Below are 19,280 nucleotides of genomic sequence, written 5' to 3'. Positions count from 1 at the left end.
GATGGAACTTAATTAAACAAAAAAGCTTCTGCATAGCAAAAGAATTAATCAGCAGAGTAAACAGACAACCCACAGAGTGGGAGAACATCTTTGCAAACTGTGCACCCGACAAAGGACTCATATCCAGACCCTATAAGGAACTCAAACAAATCAGCAAGAAAGAAAAAGAAACAGTCCATCAAAAAGTGGGCTAAGGACAGAGAATTCTCAGAAGATATACAAACATAGGAAAAAATGTTCAACATCACTATCATTAATAACCAGGGAAATGCCAGTCAAAACCGCAATACAATACCACCTTACTCCTGAAAGAGTGGCCCTAATCATAAAATAATAGACTTTGGCCTGGATAAGGTGAAAAGGGAACACTTTTGCATTGCTAATGGGAGTGTAAACTAGTACAACCAATATGGAAAACAGTGTGGAGGTTCCTTAAAGAACTAAAAGGAGATCCACTATCTGATCCAGCAATCCCACTACTGGCTACCTACCCAGAGGAAAAGAAGTCATTATACAAAAAAGCCACTTGCACACACATGTTTATAGCAGCATAATTTGCAGTTGCAAAAATATGAACCAGCCCAAACGCCCATCAATCAAGTGGATAAAGAAAATGTGATATACATATATACCATAGAATACTACTCACCCATAAAAAAGGTATGAAATAATGGCATTTGCAGCAACCTGGATGGAATTGGAGACCATTATTCTACGTGAAGTAACTCGGGAATGGAAAACCTAACATCATATGTTCTCACTCATAAGTGGAAGCTAAGCTAGGAGGATACAAAGGCATAAGAATGATACAATGGACTTTGGGGCCTCAGGAGAAAGAATGGGAGGAGGGTGAAGGATAAAAGACTACACATTGGGTACAGTATACACTGCTCAGTTGATGGATACACCAAAATCTCAGAAATCACCACTAAAGAATATACCCATGTAACAAAACACCACTTGTCCCCACAAAACCTATTTAAAAAAATTTAAATAAAAAATAAAAAATAAAAGTAACCTGAAACGCTAGTTCAGGCCATGCTGGGAATGGGTGGTTGGGCATGCCTCCTTATGTCTTCCTCCATTTGGAATTCAGGCACAGTTGACTGGCATTAACATTAAAACAGAACTTAAGACTGGCAAAACAGACTCTGTAGCAATAAGATACTAACATGACAGACAGTGGGCTCTGAAAGAAATCTGATTATTTTACCCCAAAATGTGTATCTTTGATATTTTGAAATGGCCCTGCAAAGCTGCCACTTATGGGGAAAATCCACATTCTGTAGAGAATGCCCTTCCCTTTCCAGATCTTTTTCTTGGTCCAGGAGAGATTGAGAGTCTGGTACCTCTTTAAGTCGGATAGAAACATTTACGATCTATTCTCTCTGGAGCCTGCTACCTGGAGGCTTCATCTGCATTTGGCCATTATGGCCAAAACCGCAATTACTTTTGGAACAACCTAATAGATGTTATCACCAGCTTCATAAAAACTCCAGGCGCTGAGCAATCCTTAGTGTCAGGCTAATATATCTCAGCACCAGTATTAGATAACTGTTTGCTTGATGTGATAAACTTACCTGTAACAAAAAATCAAAGAGTGCCATCTTGGACCACTCATGATGATGTATTTCAGTACAACCCGATTCAGGTTTGGGTACTCGGCCATTCTGCCAGCACTTCTGCTTCAGCAACTGCTGATAAGTTCCCCAGGTGAGCTTAACAGAAGAATGGGTGTCATTACTTGCTGGAGATAAAGATGCATCCCAGAGAATGACAGGGCATGGGCGGCCATCTGTGGAATCAGAAAAACAAACACACTTTGAGCACACTATTGATGCAGTGTGTGCCTCTGAGCAGGTCATTCACTCTCAGCTATCAAATGTGAGAGTATGATTCGACAATATTTTATGGTCCCTTTGTCTTCCGATGTTTTAATACTTTCATACCTCAGTGCTTCTTATTATAAGTCTTATAAAGCAGAAAGTTATTGTTAGACAATGAAAAAATATTTTTAACAAGATACTTGATAGATGTGGCAGGAATAGGATACTAAGCATCAATAACAACGTCCTATGGTTAATGTGGTTTTATTCCACATCTAAAAGCAGCCACCACAAAACGGGAAAGAATCCAGACATTTATAATTGTCTATTCAACGTCTGAGTGGAGCTGCTATTTATTTGTAATAACAACTGTCTGATTTCCTGAGGCCACATTATGGTGTCAGGAAGAAAAAGAATTTTTAGAAGTCGCAAATTTAAAAGTGAAATTGTATGGTTCACACCAATCACTGTAATTTCCAAAGAAGAAAAAAAAAGAGGTAAGAGGTTTTTTCTTTTCTGATAGAAACTGTGCAAGCACAACAGTGCTCTTGGTAAGGGATCATTCATTCACACATAACCTCAACAAAGTGCATTTAAGCAAATGTCAGTTCTTCAACTGCATGTGCATAGGTGACTTTTTTAAAATCTGTCACTCAATTTGTTTTGTCTCACTCTTGGAGGTTTAGAAACGCAATTTCTTTCATTTCTAAACTGTATAAAGAATATGGGCCCCAGTGAAATAATCATAAACAAGGAAGACCATGATTCGGACACATTAAACAACACTTCAACCTTAAAACCAGTAACATCACTTCCAAGCTTCCATTTCTGCCCAATAAAGTCACAAAGAGACGGTATTGAGCAGCTTTGCTTATAACTCAAAAATCAGAATGATGCACTTGATAAAAACAACTAAATTACAAAGATCCGATAAAGCCCACTTAACTCATCCTTAACAGGCCTGAACAACAGAGACCTCTGAAATTACAACTGGAATGTTCAGACATGTTACAGGAATTCTTAAAACCTCTCTTAAATAGCCTCAGATGTTCTCAATCTACAACGTTACCGTCTACTAGAAACTTTATTTTGCCACCTTACTGTCTTGCCATCTTGTAGAATTCTCATCTCCAGTCTTTTAACACAGGAAACAGTCCTCTTCTCTGACCACTCATGAGTTTGGTGTTGCACTAACCTTCGTGGTTTTAATAACATGCACTTAACTCATTCTAATCACTTGCATTCCAGTTCTGTTCAAAGAAAAATCTTTCCCACTTTAGCCTTGCAATGTAGGCCAGGGTATGTGGAAAGTCTTTTGGATTACGGAAAATATGCCACAATCATTGCTGCAAAATTAAGAGAAGAATGGAGAAAGAAATGTGAGCCATACAAAAGAACTCCATTTGTAGCCTTCTCTCTCTCCTTCCAATTTCTTTTTACCTTAGTAAATGATTTGGGGTTTCTGGGACCTAATTATCTTCTTAGATATAAGTAATTTTAAATGCATATATTCCAAATACTATGCCAATTTAATTTAAAAGAATGAATTCCAGGTAAAAGTAGTCCATCCTACGGTGGAAGACAGCACTGGGCCAATATAACCAAATACGAATAGAAAACACACACACAGTCTCCAAAGATGTGTACTTCAGGCGTCTAAAAATAAACACCAAGAAGCTCTATCAGTGTCTTTGAACCAAAGTTATACACATACAAAAAGCACTTTGCATGCTCAGGGCTAGAAAGCATTCAAAGGGAGTTGAAATCTAACAGTGGACTTCAGTACAAATTAATATACAAGTCAGATGGACAGCAGTTTCCTCAGCAATTCATACAATGCCTTTGGAGAAACATGGAAATGATCTACTTAAACAAATTGAAACCTGCTGAGCTGTTTTTCTTCCCTTAGAAACATTGTTTCTTACTGTAAAACTAATTAAAGGTAAACCCATTCATTTTATGGGTTTGAAATATAGAAAATATATGAAATATAGAAAAACATAAAAATGTATAGCTAAGAAAATAAAAATCACCTACAACCTCATCTCCCAGTAGTTGGTTCTGTTATTTGTATATTTACCTCCAGTATTTTTCTATCCCTTTCTTTCTTACCTGAATAGGTAAATTACTTTTAGAATTTTTCTTTTAAAGAGTACAACTTATGGTTAGAGCTCTGTCTCTGGAATCCAACAGAATTCTGGTCACATTATGTCTTAGCTTTGTAACGTTAGAGAAGTTATGTAACCTTTTTAAACCTTGTTTTTCTCATCTGTAAAATGGGAGCAATAATGTACCTTGTTAGGAAGAAATCAGATTGTGCATCTAAAATTCCCAGCATGGTACCTATCATAAACGCATGCCCCAGAAAGGTTTTGTTCTGATGACTACTACATATATATTACATAATCACATCATTCATCAGGCTTCAACTGACCTTTACTATTTCTTGAGCATTTACTGTGCACTAAGCACTGTTCTAGAAACTGAAGCTGCATATATAATAGATACATAATTAGATAAATGTGAAGTTTTTTGCTTTCGTGGAGCTTACATTTCTACCAGGAGAAAGAGGCAAAAATTATGCAAAGAAAAAAAGCTATTTGGGATCATCTTATATGTAGAATTTGTCATAATTATTTCACTAAATATTATAAGTATTTTAAAAATTATTTTTAAATAGTACCACTTTAACTGTAATGCAATAATCTAGCCCAGTGATCAGCAAATTTTATAAAGGGCAGATAGTAAATATTTTAGGCTTTGAGGGCCTAAAATACCACAACTATTCAACTATGCAACAGTTCAACTCCGTCGTAGCACAAAAGTAGTCGTGGACAATATATAAGCAAGTGGTCGTAACTATTCCATTAACATTTTATTATGTATGCAAAAACTGAAATTTCACATGAGTCTCTCAAGGGTCATAGCAATATTACTACTCTTTTGGTTTTTTTCAATCATTTAAAATTATAGAGACCATTTTTAGTTCACAAAAATAAAAACCGGCAGTGAGCCATTTCTGGCCCACAGGCTATGCATTAACCCCTAATTTAGTTTATAAGTATACTGTATGTCAGTCACCATTTCTCTATTTTAGATCATCAGATTTTTGGAATGATACATTTTCTATACTAATCATTAAAAACCCATTCTCAAACTGCCAAAGAAAGTGTTCAGCTGATAAGTCTAATTGGTTTTCAATTAATAGCCTATGTTTTTCTCCCTATCCACCCATTTTCCCTCAGCAAAATATTTTGAATGCCAACTATCGCATAAAGACATTCTTTCCTGCCCTGCTAGAAATCAGTGTGCCTTAGGAAAGGGGATTTCCAGAGAACAAGAAGAAAGCATGGTGAGCAGTAAGACTTAGACTGAGTCACAGAGGGCTGTGGTTCCTTTCCACAGACAGGCCTTCCTGCTACAGATACGTGTGTGTGGCCCTTGCAGGTAATAACAGTGGTCAGCATAACTCCAGGTCCCAGAGCAATGAGTGCTACTGTGAGGAGATTTCCACTTTTTTTTTAACATATGGCTTTTGAAAGAATTAAATGAACCTTGATGGATTTGAAGAGATGACAGAAAAATCACCTCTGAAAACGGGAAACTGGTTAAAGCAACTTACCCTGAAGTGTTTCAGAGATGAGAAGCATTCATCTCTCCACATTCAGGTTTGTCAAAATGATGCAGTACTGGACTCTCCAGAGAAATCTCAATAGTGAAGAGATAAAATTCTGTCACAGTGGTGAGAAAGCGGGTTTTAAAAGATATGTGGGTGTTCATGTGAATTACAGGTTATATAGCTGTCCTAAAAAATGAGACTCGCCAGGAAAGCTGCTTTTTTTTCTGAAATCTGAATATTTCCCCTGAATTTTGATGCTCTCCCAAGTCGTTTTTTATTCAAAAGCACAAAGAAGACATTCTACTGAGAAGATGAACATGAAAAGTCACTTAGAATGAGTGCTTTACACAATCTTCTTTGTCTCGATTTATTAAATGCCCTTCATGCTAAGCACTGGAGGAGTGGATTTGTGGAACTATAGGTGAATGCTAAGCATGTCGGGTGGGGCTGTGAATGACTGTGTGCATTTGTCACTGAGTAAAACTAAGAAAAAAGATGTCTTGAGCTCTGAAATCAAAAGTTCTTTCTCTTGCACGGGCCATGTTCCAAGACTCTTGGTGAACAAGATAAAAAGGAAGTGACAGTACAGCTCAGAGTCCTTCAATAAAAACAACTCTACAATACCCACTGAAGAAAACAAAGGCCAGTCAAACTTGAGTGGCATCTTTGTTATGGGAAACAAATTCTGGCTGCACTGCATTGCAACGTCAACAACGCATTGAAGGAAAACTTTAATGCAATAAGAAACAAACCTCCATAAGGTTTTCATAATTTTTAAAAACAGTAGGTGGGGAGGTAGGCATCTATAGATTCCATACAAATAGATTTTATATGGCCAAAGAAGTCCTGGACCTAGACACTTGTCCTAAATCAACTTAAAACCACAATAAGATAGGACTTCACCCCTCCTAGAAGGGCTATCATCAAAAGGCAAAAGATTACAAGTGTTGGTGAGAGAAAGGGAAGCCTTAGGACTGCTGGTCGGAACGTGCATTAATACAGCCATGATGGAAAACAGTATGGAAATTTCTCAGGAAACTGAAAATAGAATTATCACACTATCCAGTAATCCTACTTCTGCGTATCTATCCAAAGGAGTTGAATCTGTATGCTGAAGAGATGTCTGCCTCCTATGTTCACTGCAGCACTATCTTTTTTTTTTTTTTTTTTTTTTTGAGACAGAGTCTCACTCTGTCGCCCAGGCTGGAGCAGTGGTGTGATCTTGGCTCACTGCAACCTCCACCTCCTGGGTTCAAGCGATTCTCTTGCCTCAGCCTCCCAAATAGCTTGGACTACAGGCACACGCCACCACACCCAGCTAATTTTTGTATGTTTAATAGAGATGGGGATTCACCATGTTGGCCAGGATGGTCTCGATCTCTTGACCTCATGATCCCCCTGCCTCAGCCTCCCAAAGTGCTGGGATTACACTGCAGCGCTATTTATAATAGGGAAGATATGGAAGTAACCTAGGTGTCCATCATCAGAAAATGGATACAGAAAATGTGTTATGTTACATATATACAATGGCATATTCTTCTTCAGTCTTAAAAAATAATTCACCTAAAAAATTGTGAATACTATTATTCATAACTTTAAAAAGGGAGAAATCCTGTCATTTGTGACAACATGGATAAACCTGGACGACACTATTTTAAACAAAATGATCCAGGTACATAAAGACAAATACTGCATGACCTCATTTATATGTGGAATCTAAAAAAGTTGAACTCAAAAGTAGAGAGTAGAATGGTGGCTATCAGAGTCTGGGAAAGGGGGTTAGATGGGAAATAGTGTTGATTAAGAGGTACAAAGTTTCACTTAACACTAGGGATAAGTTTTAGTGATCTAATGCACAGAATGGTGACTATAATAAATAAAATACATTGTATATATCAAAATCACTAAAAAGTGTATTTATAATGTTTTACCACAAAATAAAAAAGATGATCCTATGAAGGAGCCTAAAAAATAAATTAATTTCAATTTTCATTTTAAAAAATGTAAGGTGATGGATTTTTAAATTAGCCTAATTTAATAATTCTACATTGTAAACATATATCAAAGCATCACATTGTGCCCATAAATATACATAATTATTATTTTTAACTTAAAATTAAATTAAATTAAATTAAATAATAGGTCTCTGAGTGATTCAGAATACATTTCATATATTTATTTATCTAACTGTTTTTTACTTCATAGTTTGTTTTCTCTAGGCCAAACAGAGTTGAAATAATCTCCATACTTCCTCAGGAGTTATCTAGGTGTGAAGTCAAGGAAGCAGGAAAGGCGAATGTCTTGTGACTTCATTCATCACCAACTACCTAAACAATCTAAATTGCCAGTTCTCCTGTGAAAACAAAGCATTCCTCTTTGTTCTGACTAATGTGCAGGAACTTCTGCTTTCTAGGGCTGCCCTGGACTTCTGGTGCATGAATGGAAACTCCGACACTCTTCCTGTCTCAATATTCCATTTTAAAAAACAGGAATCAAAATTGACTTCAGAGGGTGGTGATGATGTGGTCACCGTGCCAGACTCTACAATCACATTTTGCAGATGAAGTCTTGGTCACATCAGGGTGACTCAGTCCTCGGCGATCTAGCATTTGTTAGTCCAGTTAAAGGAGCCATGAATTCCTGACCTGAATGATGACCTTCTTAGTTCTTACAGTGCAAAACCCATGTCATCACTCACCTTCTTCAAACCCTTTAGTGACTCCCTACTTTCTTAAAGATAAAGTCCATGCTCCACACATGATATAAAACACACTTACTCTGCACTTACCACAGCTTAACTCACATCTTGCCCCCAAATGGTAATCTGCTGTTTTTCAGAACTATTTGCAATTTCCTGAACACTCTCTGCTTTCACACATTTTTCCATAGTCTATTCTCTCTATACTTTCTGCACCCATCCCATCTCTCACACAACCCACAGTGACTTTTAAGAACCAGTTCTGGCATTACCTCTTCCAAAAGTATTTATAATTTCCCTACTCAACCCCCTACATACACATTCTAAGCTAAATTCTCCCTCTCTGTGCCTACAGGGCTTCCTAAAAATACCTCCATTGACGTTGTTATCATATGCTTTTTGTAAGGTAGGTTTGCTTAACTGTCTCCTGCCTTCCAATCTGAGAGCTCTGAGGAACAGAGACTACTTCTTTGTCCTCTGGATCTCCAACTTTTTTTTTTTTTTTTTTGAGAAGGAATTTCACTCTTGCTGCCCAGGCTGGAATGTAATGGCACCATCTTGGCTCACCACAACCTGCACTTCCTGGGTTGAAGCAATTCTCCTCTCTCAGCCTCCTGAGTAGCTGGGATTATAGGCATGCGCCACCACGCCCGGCTAATTTTGTATTTTTAGTAGAGAAGGGGTTTCTCCATGTTGGTCAGGCTGGTCTCAAACACCCGACCTCAGGTGATCTGTCCACCTCGGCCTCCCAAAGTGCTAGGATTATAGGCAAGAGCCACTGTGCCCGGCCCTAGATCTCCAACTTTTGATTCAATGTTTAGAGCAAAGCAAGCACTGGAAACTTCTAAATGCATTTTTTCAGAATCCCCCAATGTTCACGTATAGCAATTAGATCCTAAGGAATGGTCCATGGACCCAAAATAAAAAATTTGTCTGGGGTGACATCCTAGTAAGCTATAATTTCACTGTCTTCACTCTACATGAATTGGGAAGGATTAGAGAAAAACTTGAGAAATAGAGCCAGGGATGTGCAGAGGTTTTAATGCCCTCATTCTGTCCAGCTCGTGCTCAACTCTCTGCTCCCATGCATCTCTAATACACTGGGACAATGAAAATGGGGGTGGTGAAACACTACTGCCTCTCTTTTTCTGACCCCAGATCACTATCATGAGAAGGGGAACAGTAAGGCATCATGGCTACATTCAGGAATCAGACGATAAGGCAATGGGAAAAGTCGGTTAGAATCTGGATGTATGATTAGCTGGGAAAGCCCAAGGCTGCAGTCATTGGAGGCTCACACATGATGTGAAGGGACAGCGGGAGGCAGTAAGGCACAGCTCTGAGGAATGAGGCTAGGAGTCCTCCTGACCCATGTGTGTATCCCAGCCCTACTACATGCTACCCGTGGGCTTTCAGTGGACATATATTATTCTTTCGGCCTCAGTTTCCCCTCAGGTAATCAGTACAAGAACATCTGATGTATGGGACTGTTGTGACATTTAATAAGATAATGAACGTAAACTGCCTAGCACTCCACAAATAAGAGATCTTGTTATTATCCACTATAAGCTCCAAGGTCTTTCTTTAAATGAAAATTTTAGATGTCCATTTATCCTACTCAAGTAAACATCAATCTAGATAAACCAACTAAGAAAATCTAAAGAAACAAAACACAACGAGCTACATCAGCTTAGCAACGGCATGAAAAAGTGTTAGCCTGGCGCGGTGGCTCATACCTATAATCCCAGCACTTTAGGAAGCCATGGCGGGCGGATCATGAGGTCAGGAGTTTGAGACCAGACTGGCCAACATAGTGAAACCCCATCTCTACTAAAAAATACAATAACTGGCCAGGCATGGTGACAGGCACCTGTAATCCCAGCTACTCGGGAGGCTGAGGCAAGAGAATTGCTTGAAACCAGGAAGTGGAGGTTGCAATGAGCCAAGATTGCACCACTGCACTCCAACCTGGGTGACAGAGCAAGACTGCATCTCGGGGAAAAAAAGAGTGTTAGTATGTGTCAAGCAATGTTATACTTTATACAGACTGACTCTCTTAATTCTCATGACAACTCTAAGGTAAGTAATGTTATCATCATCCCTATTATACTAATAAAATATAAAGTATAAAAAGATTAAGTAACTTATCCCATGTCATGTAGCTAGCAAGTGGCCAAATCAGGATTCACTTGCAAGGAGTCTACATTGCCTGTCCACACCTCCAAACACAAGGCTATTTGAATTACAAACTGTACCACTTTTCCCTAGTACCTAGGACAGTGCTTCACACATAAAAATGCCATTGAATTGAATTGACTACAATCAAATTGGACTGAACCTGTAATAATTCTTCTTTAACTTAAGTAGGAAGAACTATTTAACTCCCTTGCACCTGTGTGGTCCTTACATTAACTCAGAGACAGCAGCAGATTCACTCCCACTGAAGAAGCCATGGCCTTGAGTTTGGGGAGGTGCTCACTCAATCCTCACGTCAGTGGCAGTAAGATTTCTTCAGAACACTGAACTTACACATGGCCCTCTACTGTCAGCTCCAAGAGAGCAAGGATGATTCCTGACTGTTTTGTTCACTGATGCAGCCCCAGTGACTAGACTATTGGCTAGCACATAGCAGGTGCTCAATAAATACCTGTTAAAGGAAGAAAAAATAAATGTGATCCTATAGAAGACAATAGATTGCATGGAGTTAAGGAACATGCATCTCTTACACTGAGAGTACTGTGGCAACCATTCATGGCCCCTTTTATCCCAGCTGTGTGTGGGACCAAGAGACAAATTACAGAAGCACAGCGGAGAAGGTTGCCCGGTTCCCCGTTTGCCTATGAAGTTATGTAGTGAGCAAACAAGAGGACACTGGAGTACAGCGCTGCTTAGAACTGAGGCTCAGTAAACTTTTGTTCACTGATGAATGAATGTATTAAGCTGACCAGCTCAATTTGATTCATAAGGAAATAGACTTAAGGCTTTTCTGAGGAAGAACACAATATACTTTCAAGCCAACTTTTAAAACAATAAAACATGATTATATATTTCTAAATAAATATTTTCAGAAAGTTTGCCTATATGTCAACAATTTCTAGGATGTGGAAGCCAGTATGTTTCCAAGTTGTGGGGACATCTGTGTTATTGTCCACATTCCCTGCAAAATGACTCTGTCCTTACCTGAGAGCCTGAAACAATATGAAATTCAAAGCTGCCATCCCTCTGCCTTGGCAACTGCACATTCACCCAGAACTCACAGTGCTGCTTGCATAGACTTGAAAAGAGGGTGCAAAATGCACAATATATTTCTCCTACTTTGTAATACGAAGAGGCAATACAAGTTGGAAAACAGTGAGCAACTTGGGATCTACAATGAATTTAAATGGAAGTTTGTTGGGTGCCTGCAGTTTGTCATCTAAGCAGCCTTGACATACAGAATTCCTGGAACTAGGCTACCTTAATTCAGTCTGACAGCTCTGTGGCAATAAAGCAGCATCCTAAAAATAAGGCATACATAATGCATTTTCCATGCTGGGCATGAAAAATAGTACAATGCTTAAATGTTACCAAAGTGGTGTCCCTTGAGATTCATTCACATTACTGTGCAGACTGCAGGGCAAGCTCTGGCAAAGCTGCTAAATCAAAGATCACAGAAAGGTGTGGGCTTTTATCTTTTTTATTCTCTTGCTTTTTATATGGACATAGTCTGCTTTGTCTAATCCTAGATAAATACTTTAGGATATTTTCATTTTTTTAACTATCAAAATGTATCAGCACCACACAGTATCTGATGACTTTTATAATAATTTGAGACTCTTGCAAGGACAACTTGGCAGAAAACAAATATGTTCAGTCACATCGATACACATGTGATTGTTTATGGTAAACAAGAAAATCTGGTAAGCACTGGGACCTTGGATTGCATTAAAAAATCTTGTAGCAGTGTTCAAAATGATACATCAATACTGCACTTGAGTAAAAATATTATCAATGTTAGATTATTGAATTAAAAAAAATTAAATAGAAATGTTGGTATAGTGGCAAAATCTGAAACCATCATGATAAAATTTGCACATTTTTGACATTATCCTATAATTGTATTAAGTTACATTGAGAGGTAGTATAGGTTAACAGAAGCAACATGAGGAAACTTCAGTGTCGGAGGCAGAATTGGGCACAATTTCAATTTCATTGCTCACTAGTAGGCGACTTAGGGCAAATTTTACAAGCTCACTGAGTCTCAGGAATCCTTTATTTAAAATAAGAGTATTATCTGTGGTGTAAAATTGTTAGGTGGTATAATAGACAATACACAACAAATACAGTATAAGTACCATCTGATGCATCACACTAGATTCTTTATCACAATTGAAAAATACTTCATTATTGCACACAAATATTTTAAGGCCCTTTGATGCTGTATTTTCATTCATTGTAAGACTTCCTACACAAACACATGTAGGATGAAAATCTGCTCCAGTGAGAACTGCTGGATCTTATACTGTAGCACACTGCTGGCCCTGCCTACTTAATCACTATCTTGCCCTTCCTCAAGGGCACCCTTCTTACTTTCTAAGCATATCTTGGAGCATAACCTGTCAGAAAATAGTCTGTTAAAAAGTACAATACCAGCAAGTCCACTAATTTCACACATCCTTTTGTATTAGAAGAATCATCTAAAACTCATCAATCACACAGTCAAGATCTTGTCTCAGACTAACCTGAGTTAGCTGATTGGATCACCCACACCAGTTTTACCAATTTAGAAAAATCCTAAAGATAAGCTTTATAATTGGAACTCTTTGTCTTTTGACTGAATCAACAGAGAGTTTTATCTGAAAGGCTGGGGCAAGCAGATCACTCAAATCACAGCATTTGATTCCTTTTTACGTCTCCCTTTGCATGTCATATATCCATTTTATAATTACTCTGGGCCTCAATTTCCATATTTGTTAAATGTTTGTCACAGAGTCCCCAGGGTCTATATGAATTTGTATGAGGATTTAATGAAATAATGCAAGCACAGTACTTAGAACAGAGCCTGATATATATATCCAGGAAAATTCAATCACTCTTAGCTATGGTTAATGTTGCTTTGTCTCCTTGTGAGAAAAAAAGAGGTTCCCATAGCTCTATCTGTGCATCAGTGTGTAAGTCATCTATTTCATTACATTAAATAACTAAATTTCCTAGTAGGCTGTGGTGATAAAGAAGATGTACCTTAGGGCCCCTTAAAGGATTTGTTGAGGGAAGCAGGTTTATGAAAAGAGAAAAAGACTTGGAAGTTAGAAGACAAAAAATTTTGCTGGATAGCTAACTCATTACATGACCTTGAGCAATCTTCTTGCCTTTCTTTCACCTTTAAATTGAGGTTTAAAAAAGTCTACTGCATAAAATTATTTAAAAAAATAACTAAGACAACTCAGATATCTAAATTCAACCTGCAGTACAGACTACCCACTTTCTCGGTGCCAGTTCTAAATTTCTTTTTGTAAACACTAATCAAAGGTCAGAACAGAAACAACATTTAGGGCAGATTACTTACAATCTTTGCTGGCTCATCACTCTCTCAAATATTAAAAGATCTACTCCTAGACCAAGCCAGATCATCAGAGAAATATATACCTAAATTAAATCTATTGTTCCTCCTGCAGAAAACTCATTAACAAATTACACTAGAGTGTGATGCCAACATACTATATTAATAATCCTCACAAGAATAAGCCCTCCAAACATTTTATTTGCATTGTAAGGAGGCTGCCAAAAACATTTTTCATTACTTCCACAATGAATTCTTTAAGAGATCCTCCAGGAGAAAGCCCAGCCTGGACTGAAGACTAAAAATGTTACTATGTGTCCTAAGTATTAGAAGCTGGTGGTTTCCAGTATAGATTTATGTTTCCAATACAAAGAATAAGCAACAGATGCATTCCTGCATTCGTTCAAAATATTTATTGAGTACCTATTATGGGCCAGACTCTCCACTAAGATCCAGAAACGCAATTCTAAAGAGAACAGGAAGTGTCCTTGCCTTCGCAGACCCAGATAGTAGTAAGAAGGAACAGATGATTAAAGAAATGATTATAATGCAAATATGCATTATATAATGTAATGATATAGAGTAAGCTGAAAAAAAATGCTGGGTAACTAGATAAGATGTGCTGCCTCCCTGAGTGGGCCGAGAGGCTCAAATAAGGCCAAGCTTTGACCAACAGAATAAGAGGGGCCACGAAGAAAGCTACACACTTCTGTGGAAATCAGGGAAGACAGACACAGAGAGGAAAAGACTAGAAATGGGTGGATGGGTAGAGATACTGAGAACCTAACACTGTCCATACCATGACCGGAAGTATTCTATTTGTGTACTTTGCATCACTATTACAGTCTGTTTGAGTAGAATTATATTGTATAGAGTGTGCGTAACTATATGGAAATGATTTCATAAGCTCCTGAAGCCACTGTCCTGACTTCGTGACTCTAAATGACTAAGTAGACGAAGGTATCAAAGAGACAATGTTGTTTGGGATACAATCTTGAGGATTTAATTCATTAAATCGAGTCATATTAGTATAACCTATTAGTTTCTTTCCATTACCACTCCCACATGAACGGAGAGAGAACTATCCAGGCTATATTGAGATTATAAACCCCTCCTTTAAATTGAATTTCTATTCTCAAAGATGCCGGAAATTCAGAGCAAAGAATTAAATATCTAAGAGAAATTGTGATTACAAAAGTGTATTTGAGCAGTTTTAGTCACAGTCCGAGCACATAAGGAAATAATATACGAGACTTGGAGGTTACGTGAGGAATTCAATGAACTTGGTACCTCATGTACTTGGTATAATAATAATAACCAATATTTATTGAAGGTTTATCTTGTGCCAAATACTGGTTCTAAGTGTTTTCCATGTATTAACTAACAACAATCTCATATGGTAGGCAGTATTGTCATTTTACAGCTGAGGAAACTGAGGCATAAAGAGACACAGTAACGTTTCCAAGGCATATTGGAAAGGTCAAATATGGTTGGTAAGGTCAAACCTAGTTAGTCCAACTCGAGGGCCCAGGCTCTTAGCTGCTACTGTATTCTACAAACTTCTATCAAAGAGCATCTAAAGGAGGCTCAAAAGACTATCAGAGAACCCTGCCTCAGGATGCACCCAGGAGTTCATCTTCTCTTCTCTGGGCCTTTATGACATGAAAATAAATGGCAATATAGCATAACAAGGGGGATCCTGCGCCCTACTCTGCCCAGAACAGCCGCTGTGTGCTGCTGTCCCAATGCCCACCAGCATCTCTTTTCACCCACAGAGTTCCAGTTTGGATAATAAGTTACATATTCACATAAGTCCAGTGGCTAAGAAGTTATGTTCTGAAGTTTGCTGGGCCTACAGTCAAAACCCAGCTTAGCCACTCACTAGCTGTGGAGTTGAGGCCAATTACTTTGCCTCAAAAAGCCTCAATTTTCTCATCTACTAAATGGAAATAATAATAGTCCCTACCTCTCATTGTTATGAGAACTCTAGGAGCCAACACACATGAATCAATTTGTGTAATCCTTAGCCATTTGTAGGCACCGAATAAAAATTCATTTTTATCAACATTAGATTAAATGTTTGAGAGGGTTTCTTACTTTGGCATAATTGTGGTGGACTGCTTTGTAAACCTGAAACATCAAAACATACCTGTGAATCTGGAGCACCTAGACAAGAACCACGATCTTTAAGGAATGTCCGATTTTTCTAAGTAAATCACTGGTACTTCAAGAAGCATCCATTCTAAAATGAAATTACAATGCTAAAGCCATTCAAAATGCAGTTTGGGTCTCAGCCACTCCCAGAGGTTTTAATCCATTCCATTCTAGGCTCCCTGGGAACCTCACTGAAATGCTAAATTTCATGGTAACATGGAGAAAGTAAATATCCTTTGAGCTTATAATCTCTTTGGGGTATGTTTTAGCCTCTTGGGCCAGTCTAGATTCAAAGTTGTAAATTCTGGCATCATTCTGCATTCAAACACAAGCCACTGGTTCACTGTACTTTGTATTCAAACCCTGGAATAGCTTTAATATTCAGAGAATATCCTTTATAGGGCATGGGCATGATCACAGACCAACCCTTTTGTTGGCAATTGCAGTAACTGGCTACATGTGTTAGAACCTGCCAAAATGTTTGTCACCCAAGAAAAAAGACTCTTGAAAGACAGGCTCAATGGACCATCGTGATGGGCTTGATAAAACCACACAGCTAGTTAGTATACATACTGAACAAATCATCTATTTTTGTCTCATTCTTTTTATTTGTTAAATAAAGGAGTTAAATCCACTGGGGGTGGGGAAGTAAGGGGTTGAACCTAACATGGTCTGGCTCTGTGCCTCTTAAGAAGATTCCATCTGCTCCAGAAAAATAACCTGCTTCCCCATTACTTTTAAAAACTCCTGCTTCCTCCCATAGTAATCTATTTAATAGTATGCCTGACAGCAAGTTCTTTGCCTCCAGCCTAGCTTCCTCTCCTCATCACGTAAACTGCCATTGGCTTTAATTAGATTTAATAAGCCACTGGGAAGTGCAGCAGAGGGAAATGGAGAGCAAAGATTATACAGTATGGGCTTACTCTTGCATGTCCAATACAGCATTTCCCTGGAACTCTCATATCCTCCCAGGCTGGGAAAATACAGAATGCCAAGCGCATGGAAAGAAAGGCTGCTGCTGCTGCTGCTGTCCAAATGTGAAACGTGGGTGGAGAAAAATCATTTAGAAAAAGAGAAAATGTACCCGAATCCCCAACAGCTGCAAATAATGAAGCACATGAATCTGTTACCTTGGATGAACTCTGCTTTCCTGCTCACAGACGGCAGGGTCCTGTTGAGCCCCAGGATCCTGTCTAGGTGAAAGGCAAACACCTCACTCATGTCCAAGGGCTGCTTGAGAAGCCCACAGGGGCTAGGGCCGCAGCGGGTCACAGCGCCAGGTGCACCCCCCTCCAGCACCAGCAAGCGGGCACCGCTCTTGGAGGACACGGGCCGGAGCCCTGCCACTGTGCTGTCCGCCAAGAGTCGCATTCTTCGGATGTCATCTTTGCTCAGCCAGGAGGGGGCGCTCTCGCTGTAGATCCTAATGTTGCTCTCCCTGGCCTTGGGCTGCAGGAAGTCTGGACCCCCCGCTCGCACTCCTGGACCCCGCACCAACCTCCAGGGTGGCTCTCCAATCTTGGCCAGGTTTCCTCCCTGAGCATCCCTAAGTGCTCCAGTATCAGCTTCCTGAGGCTGAAGGGATGGTCCGACCAAAGCTTCCAGCCCTGGGGCAGCCGATGCCACTGCATGCTTTTTCCTGCGCTTGGGCTTCACGGTGCCGCGAATATTGGCAGGCTTGCTGCGCTTGGAGCGTAGGGTAATGTACACCACATTGGGCTGCAGGGTGGTCCCATTGCCCTGGGACTCAGGGGGGGCCAGGGTACCATCCAGGGGTATCTCAGGGAAGGGTGCCTCGGTGGCGTGGCGACTGCGATGTGGCCCCTTCTCGGCTGCCTGTCCATGCTGGAGAGAGGCCCTCCCCACCTGGCTCACCAGGAAGCCCAGGTAGATGGCGCAGGCAGTGCCCAGCAGAAGGTTTCTCCGGGTCCTTGGACGCCGGCTGCTCCAGAGTTTACGCACCCGTGGAAGGCACAGGGAGCAGATGAACCAGTTTATGAGCTGCCCCGGCTTGTCTGGACAGGTCATTTCTCTGCTGCATCCACATGTTGAAAGGAGTTTAAAGTCTGCAGTTGGCTCCTGCTAATGTGATGCATGGTTTCCTGACTTCAGCTGTCGCGTCCGCTTCGGGATCTAAGTGGTCTCCAGTGGGTAGAAGTGGAAGGAAAGGATTGGTGATGAAGCTGAGAATGTTTCTGACACAACAAACCTTTTAAACTATCAGCCTCCCCAAGGAGAAATGCGGCTTGCTTCTGGGAATGAATGGGTACAGAGTTAACTGAGTCACAATCTCAAACATTTCAGTTCCTCTACAAAGTACAGAAAAAAGTAATCATTTCCTTTCATAAATATCACCACTAAATGTTTTTAAAAATAAAATTTAAAAACATGGAAACAAGATAGATGTATAGATTTGATAATCGCTTTAAAGTGGTGAAAACAAGCTACAAAAATCCAAGAGTATTTTCTAACTTGTACCTAAAGTCTTTAAGCTGATTCTGAAGCAAAAGCTTTAAAATGTGACAAGCCTAGGCTTTTCCTTTTTGAAATTCAGAAATAACTTAAGACAAGTAATAGATGGTTTTTTAAAACCCTATAACTATACCATATTTATTTTTAAAGTCCTGAATTAACTAAGTACAAGCACCAAGTATTAACAATAAAATTTAGAAACATATTCTCTTAATCTAATGGCACAATTTTTTCTTTATTAATACGTTCCATTAGCTTACATTGTTAGCATAATACAAAGCCATAAATGTCCATATATCTTGGAAGCAGTTACATTTATTCTATTTCTCTCTCTTTCTGTGTTACACACACATACACACACACACAAACAACACAACACAAATCTGACTGCTTTTTATTTCTTTTCTTTCCACTGAAGTCAGCTGAAAGAAAATAAAAGCATCTCTAGTCTGTTTTTTCACTATTAAAAAGAAAAAGAAGAAACTCATAAGCAACCTTACTTACACAGCTGGTCCCATGCTTGGCTCCAAGAAGAATGTAATCCCTGACTCTAATGCAAAGAACTTTTAAAGGCTGAGGCATGTAAGTAGAACATATTTCATGGTCAAGAGTGTTCCACATTTCAAACATTTCACTTCAGCTTTAAAAGCTCCCTTGAAAACTGCTGATTGCAAAGCAACACTTGTAAACAGATCGCTGCATGGTTTGAAGAGGTATAAGGCTTTTGAAAACAATAGTTAACAAAATAAACTTTAGTTTTAAATTCTGAAAAAAGAAATGCCGTAGAGAATCAGTTTTCATTCAAATAACTTTCCCCTTATTCTTAACCCCTGGGAGCCCTCTAGCGTCCTGTTTGCAAACAGACTCAGAAATGTCAGTCTCATGAAGTTCAAAAGATCGGGAGTGTTTGCTTAGCTTGGTGGAGCAGCCTTAGCAAAGTAAGTAACTTGTAAAATGAGGAATGCCATAACC

At 39.2% G+C, this 19,280-nt stretch overlaps 1 protein-coding gene across 5 annotated transcripts in view; it reads right to left on the bottom strand.

The window, feature by feature from the left end:
- The window catches only part of GASK1B (golgi associated kinase 1B), a 52,032-nt gene that overhangs the window by 32,470 nt on the left and 282 nt on the right, over positions 1 to 19,280 (bottom strand). The window contains exons 1-3 of one of the 5 annotated variants that reach the window (XM_017526020.1): positions 18,813 to 19,208; positions 16,967 to 18,088; positions 1,581 to 1,795 (exon numbers count right to left, since the gene is read on the bottom strand). In XM_017526020.1, coding sequence (XP_017381509.1) covers positions 1,581 to 1,795; positions 16,967 to 17,864 — 1,113 coding nt within the window. In that variant the 5' untranslated portion in view covers positions 17,865 to 18,088; positions 18,813 to 19,208. Of the gene's footprint in view, positions 1 to 1,580; positions 1,796 to 16,966; positions 18,146 to 18,808; positions 19,209 to 19,280 lie in introns of those variants that run through there. The other 4 variants (XM_037737605.1, XM_017526021.2, XM_017526023.2 and 1 more) reach the window with 4 other exon arrangements.

The sequence above is a fragment of the Cebus imitator genome, unplaced genomic scaffold, assembly GCF_001604975.1.
Source record: "Cebus imitator isolate Cc_AM_T3 unplaced genomic scaffold, Cebus_imitator-1.0 Scaffold40, whole genome shotgun sequence".
NCBI classification, from domain to species: Eukaryota; Metazoa; Chordata; class Mammalia; order Primates; family Cebidae; genus Cebus; species Cebus imitator.
Note: the sequence above shows the minus strand (reverse complement) of the source record. Positions and strands in the feature narration are given on the sequence as shown.